The following is a 6,244-nucleotide window of genomic DNA, read 5'->3' on the forward strand; positions in this document are numbered from 1 at the left end:
TTCAGTGCAGCGCGTTGTGCACGCGCAATGGGTTAGTGGTAGTTGCCAGGCGCTTAGGGAGTAAATTGTTGCACATCTATCGTTTTGGTACTTCAGTTATACATGTGTGTGTGGAGATACTTTTTCCCACTTTACGTATGTGGGGGATGCTTCCACGTGGGAATATACGTGCGAACGTACCGTGCCTGAAGTAGTGCGGTAGCAACAATCCCTTTGTTCGTGCATGTGTGCGTGTTTGGTACATCTGAATGAATGAATTCTCTGAAGTGGCTATACGCAAGGAAGTGTCCCATAGGTTTGCAAGGATGAGGGTCGCTCGGCCCTGTACCTGTGGCACATTTTCCTCTGTGTGTGTGTATGCGTTTTTGTTTTGCGTCGGCCACAGAACCAGAGTTCACATGTACCATTAATGCACAAGCACATATGGCACTCCACTCTCTTTCCGCTTGTTGGATACAGAGTCTCCCCCTGCGCGGCGCAGCGAAGTGAGGTAGTACGCTGGTGTCGCCGGCTGTCACGATGCTCCCTTCTTCAACAACTTTTAGAAGTTGGTTACTTCTGTACATTTGCTGAAAACTTTCTTTTCTCTTCTCCTTTCTCTAATTTCACTTCCCCTTGACATTGCCGTTGCTCTCATTGTGATGTGGTGTTGTTGTGCGCAACGATACCATTTCAATTTGCGACATGTTTGACAAACTGCCGCACATCAATGTCAACTTCCTTACTGTCATATGAAAAGGGCGTACCGGTCGTGCCGGGCAGCGTGGTGATGCTTACACATTTGTTAGCGGTGCCGATCCGTCCAAGACTGTTCGTGACTTGATCGACATTCTTCGCCGCGCCAATCAGGAGATTCCACCAGGGCTTCACTCGCTTGCTGGCCGCGGTGGCGGTGGCAGTGGCGGTGGCGGCTTCCGTGGGGGCCGTCGCGGAGGGTACGGTGGGGGCGGTGGCGGTTACGGCTACGGCCGCTCTGGTGCGCAGTACGGCTCTGGGCCCACATACGGCAGGGATTACCGTGGCGCTCCATCCCACCATCAATCGGGTATTTCTGTTGGTGGCAATACATCTGATGCCTATTGGAGAGGGGGAGCGCCACCGCCTGGTCAACAGCCGTACTATCCGGTGTGCGGAGGTAATAAACGGACCCGTGAGGTGTCCGGCGGCTTTCACTCAGATCCTCAGAACTCGTACCGTCAGCAACCGACGGGTGGTTCTTATTAGACTTTTTCTTTAGGGTCTTGATGACATTATAGGATTTTTTTTTTAGTGTACCGAAAGAGAGATGACGGTGAAAGGGGAAGTGGACATCAACTCCTTTGCTTATTCCCTGATGCCAATGGCACTACCACTGTTTCTGACACTAGCTTTTGCTCGCACCGAAAGGCATTGCCAAGGTTGGCAATGAATTGAGGTAGTTGCGGTGCCGAGGTTAGTGGTTGGCCGCGTGTGTGGCGTGTTAGAGGAGAAGGGAAAGGGAGATATTAAATGACAGGTAATAATTGTATGGACGATACGCATGCATATATCTCTATTTACCTATGTTGGTGCGTTTGCGTGCTTAGCATTTCCGTCCCTTTCGGCTGTAAGGATGCGGAGAGGCAAGATGTGGGTTAGGCAGAAGCTTCAGTTATGCTACCTTTTTGGGTGCGGTTTGTTGTCTGGAAGCTTACCAACCCTTGCCCAACTTTTCGTATGCTTTTAATTTATTTTTCCAAATTAAAGTTGTGCGCCCTTTTGTTTTGCGTTTGTCCCCGTTCCATTCCACTCGGCTTCACCTCGTTTTTGTTTTCAATTTTACTCTCGTCGGCGGCCGTCGCTGCATCTAGCAGACTCCACATACCTGCGGGAAGGGCGCAGTCTTTTTGCTTCCACACACTCACTCAAAACAGGCGATGAAAGGGATGAAAAACAAAGTTGGGAAAGCAAAACGTGTGTGTGTTTGCGCTCTTTAAAAATCATTCTGCGTTCATTCTGTTGACAACCAATTTTGTAAGCGGAAGAGAGTAGCTTGAATTTTGGCTGATGCAAATCCTTGTTCACGTACAACCCTCCGCTTTTTTTGACTAAATATATATTTATTCTTTTCCCATTGACTCGTTAACTCTTTGTAGGTGCTGGGGGAGTATGGTAAAGCGTGACGCCGCTACTGTGCGAAGGTACGGGGGAGAGTTATTTCTTATTCCCCATTTCTTTTGCATGCCGTGAATATCTTCAATCTATTTTCCCTTCCCTCTCCTTCATTTATCTTTTTGTGCGGCTGTGCGATCTTCCGTTTCACTTCTTCACCGTCATTTGGGCCGTGATGTTATCGGATATTGAAGGGAGCGGCCGGGTGGAACCGCGTGAAGAAGGGACAGTAGGAAGGACCTGATACAAGGGAGGAAGAGTAGGTGAGGGAAAGTGATGTCGCTCCCCGCTGTGGATCTTAAGTTCCTTTCGAACGTTTCCCGACGGCTGCAGGAACGCGCTCTCCACGTTTACGTGCCGGGGGATTCGCGATCTTCCGTCGCCATCATCTTCCGCTTCGGAGATGACCGGCAGCAGCACGCCGTACGCCGCCTACTTGCGGGTGCGAAGGAAGTGCAACAGGTGTTCCAACGACATTTATCGGCTGGTATAGGTATGGACCTCCCATCAACATTACAAGTACTGCTGGTAAGGCGATTAGATTTAGTTAAGGACCGGTGGAGTGGGAGTGTTACGTACCCGGGCGGACGTCGCGACAGGGGTGACGCAGACGACTACAGCGCACTGTGCGCAAGGGTGAATGAAATGCTTGGAATTCCTCTGACTTCCTCAGAGTTTCTTCTTCTTGGTCGTCTCCGTGACTATCCGATCCGGAGCCGCCGCTTGCAGTTGGGAGGTATGGTGCAGTCCCGCTTCGTATTCTTGCACATTGGTGAGCTTGCCCCAACACTGCGTTTCGCCTCGCATATGGTAGAGGCTGCACGGTGGATTCCCTTCAGTGCTTTAGAGGTGAATCAGCGTTGCGCGCGAAGCACCGTGTCTCATCCGTTAAGGTCTTTTGTCCACCCCTCTGATGCTGAGACACGTTTGTTATTGACGGAGCTGTTCCCTCATGCGTGTCTGTCTTTTCCCGCTGTGCAGGTGCCGGACCAGCAATGGAAGGTGTGGGGTTTGGCTCTGCGTTCCGCAAGTGAGTTGATGGCTCTCGATGACCGCTCAACCGCGGACTGGCCACTGGTATCATCAAATAATGCCCTCCTGCAGCATTTTGTTATTGACCCGTTGCATGGGTACTATGAACTTCTGTACACTTACCACCGTGTGAGGGGGCAGTGGGGGCGCAAAGGTAATGAGCTGCGAAACCTCTCGAGGTGCGACGTGATTCCGCCCACTTGCCACCCGATTCTTTGGGCCGTATCGGATGAGGCGAACCCACGGCACGTTTTTTTTCTGCTCCTATGTGCAGCCTTTGTGACTATGATGGCGTATGCCATTGCTACTGTCGTTCATGGTGCATGCACTGTGGTCCGCTTGGCTTTTGGTTGTAACGAGGGGGATGGGTTTGAGAGGACGTTGGGGTATTGCACAGCATCAAACAATGATGGAGAGGTGTAGCGAGTCGTTTTTTTTTTTGTCATGTCCGAACACATATATGAGTGTTGGTGTAGCCGTGGGGTACATCTTTTCCTCCGGGCTTGTTTTGGGCGTCTAGTACGGAGATGAGGAGGGTGTCCACTTCTCCCCTCTACCCGTTGTCGCATTACTGAGCCTACATGGGCCTTCGGGTAGTCGCCAATCTTCACAGATATGTACGGAGTAATAACCACCAATGCTTTCTTCTTTGCTCACTGTCTTTTCTGGTCGATAATTCTCAACGTGGATTATTATTGCCATCTCACTGTTTCTCTTCTTCTACACTTTCTTCACATGCTTCGCCCGTTTCGTGTGGTTTAGTCGCTCAGCATCCACCGATAGGCTTGTGGTGGATTACACAACAGCTAAGCGTGGCAAAGCGTGTGAGTGAGCTGGGCTGGCTGGCTGGCGTCCCCCACGGCTATGCTGTTGAAGCTTGGCGCTGTGTTACTTCTTCTTGTGCTGTATCATGTCGGCTCACTCTTTAGCCGGCTGGTGTTTGTGTACACAATTCAGCAGGGCACCACGAAATTTTGCTTTCGTTTTGTCTTCGCTTTATCGACGTACGCGTTCATCCTGCTGCTGCTGGACGCCTCTCAGGTTAGTGAGCGCATCAAGAGCAACTTTAGTATCCAGACACTGCGCTGCGTGCTCGCGGTGGATTTGGTCCTCATCGCACTCTTTTGTCCCTTTCTGGTAGTCCGGTCATTGCTGCCTAATGTGCGGTTGTATTATTTCTTTCTGGTGCTGCTTGCCTGTGGGCTGGTGAAGATGCTTTTTGGCGCTTCGGTGGCGGCATGGAGTTGGACGTTGAGTAGCACGCAGGGCATTCCCACCCTGTTTTCTTGGGATGTCGTGAGTGTAGCTGTTTCCACTACCGGGGTTGTTGTTGTGGGTCTCCTCTCAGGTTACGCTGCTGTTACAACGCCACTGGCATTTGTTGAGCCGCTGTTCGAGCATGGGAGTGGGGACCAGGCCCGCCTCGCCGTTGGTGTGTTGGCAAAACGACAAAAGCACCTCTTGGAACTATGGATGTTAAAACGGCAGCAAATTGCACGGGCGTATGGCGCGGTGTCGAGGGCAGATGGGGGTCGTGACGGTAGCAACCGTGGCTCGATAGCCGCTGGCCGCCGCATGTGGAATTGGGTCGCAAATTCCATTTATTCAAGTGTTCGCGCGAGTGGCGCCGATATCGCAGCGATGGAGACGGAGAGTGATGGCATTCAGGCCGTCAGCATGGCGGTGTTTTTGCAGATGAGTGAGATGGACACATTGGTGCGGTCGGCGGGGAGTGGAGAAACGTGGCGCAGGCGGTTCAACGCACTGTTTGGCCTCATTCTGTTTACGCATGCTCTCGTTAAGTTTCTTTCTACCGTCATTAGTCTTCTAAGGTGGGGTGTGCTTGCAGCTGAAAACGCCGCCCCGCATAGGGAGGACACCGCCACCAAGGTGATGAACTTCTTAGAAGCGTATGGGCTTGCAACTCCTCATGGGGATGGGGCGGAGCAGCGAGTTGTGTGGGTGTCTATAGCGCTCAACGCCTGGATGATTGCCAGTGCGATTCGAGGTTTCTTCCTGCTGGTGTTTCGGCTCATGACCCACATTGCATTTATTAGCCTGGACACTACCGTAACAATTTTGACGGCGGGAATGGGAGCCTTCTTCGTCGGGCAGTTAGTGCTGTTACGCTTAACTCCTTCACTCGAGCGAGAGAGTGTGCTGTACACCGCCCTGCGTGAACAACTGCCGCAGCACGGGGCATATTGCCATCTTAACGATTTAGTGTTTGTTGTAGCGGCCGCCCTTGTTGCCATGATGCGGCGATGCATGTTCTCATCTTCTGCCACTGCTTTGTGTGCCGCCGCAGATTAATGGGGAATAACATTTCACGTTGTGTGTATAAGTTCTTCGCAGCGATATATGCTTATATGTGCTTGTGAGGGATGAAGGCCACAACAAGTATTACTGGCGAAGCAACCACAGCTGGAAATGTCGTTTCTGGCCATCACCGTGCCGGGGGCTCATACGCCACTCTCTCTTACCGTATGGCGTCTTGCGGTCGTTGTTGTGTTCGCTGCTGTGCTGTTGTGTTTGTGGGTAGTTAGTAACAGCAGCGGGTACATGGTGAAGATGGGAATGGCGGCGCTTATGTCCGTGGGTGGCCAGAGACAACAGCACCAATCGATGCACAAAGACGAGGAGGAGGAGGGAAGGGGGGCGTAAGCGGTTACCGGCAACAACTTCCCTAACTTCTTCCAATCTGTGATAAGTAGCTGCATTTATGGTTACCACATTCTTCTTGTAATTTATTGTTGAGGGGCTATAAGACCCCGACGCATGTGCGCGTATAGAAGGGGAGTGCCACATATGGATTCAGGCCACTGTACGGGCCACGTTGGAGTTTCGGTTCCGCCATTGGCTAGTGGTTTGCATACATCCAGTGGGCACAACATTCAGGTGGGTGTCGTTTCGTGTTGAAACATTACTTATTTCCCCTTCTTTGTTTGGTTTCTGAGTGCTGTCCCTCCTTTTCCTTTTCCTTTACAAAGAAATGAAATGGCCCAGCCCCCTTTGTTTATCTTCAAATGCCGCTCTCTTCTTGAAGGGTGACCGCGCGTTATCACTTTTACTTTTTTTTTTT

General features: G+C 51.4%; 2 protein-coding genes across 2 annotated transcripts; both read left to right on the plus strand.

The window, feature by feature from the left end:
• Positions 1-2,406: 2,406 nt before the first annotated feature.
• Positions 2,407-3,585, plus strand: TEOVI_000015500 (NUDIX family hydrolase, putative; the record flags this gene model as incomplete). Its single annotated transcript, XM_067220749.1, has 1 exon — positions 2,407-3,585. The coding sequence occupies one exon, from the start codon at positions 2,407-2,409 to the stop codon at positions 3,583-3,585; it is 1,179 nt and encodes a 392-aa protein (XP_067076850.1).
• A 441-nt stretch (positions 3,586-4,026) lies between these two features.
• On the plus strand, positions 4,027-5,475 carry TEOVI_000015600 (Protein of unknown function (DUF3735), putative; the record flags this gene model as incomplete). The annotated part of the gene is made up of 1 exon (XM_067220750.1): positions 4,027-5,475. The coding sequence occupies one exon, from the start codon at positions 4,027-4,029 to the stop codon at positions 5,473-5,475; it is 1,449 nt and encodes a 482-aa protein (XP_067076851.1).
• Positions 5,476-6,244: the final 769 nt, after the last annotated feature.

The sequence above is a fragment of the Trypanosoma equiperdum genome (genome assembly GCF_001457755.1).
Source record: "Trypanosoma equiperdum strain OVI genome assembly, contig: ctg_121, whole genome shotgun sequence".
In the NCBI taxonomy this organism is placed as follows: domain Eukaryota; phylum Euglenozoa; class Kinetoplastea; order Trypanosomatida; family Trypanosomatidae; genus Trypanosoma; species Trypanosoma equiperdum.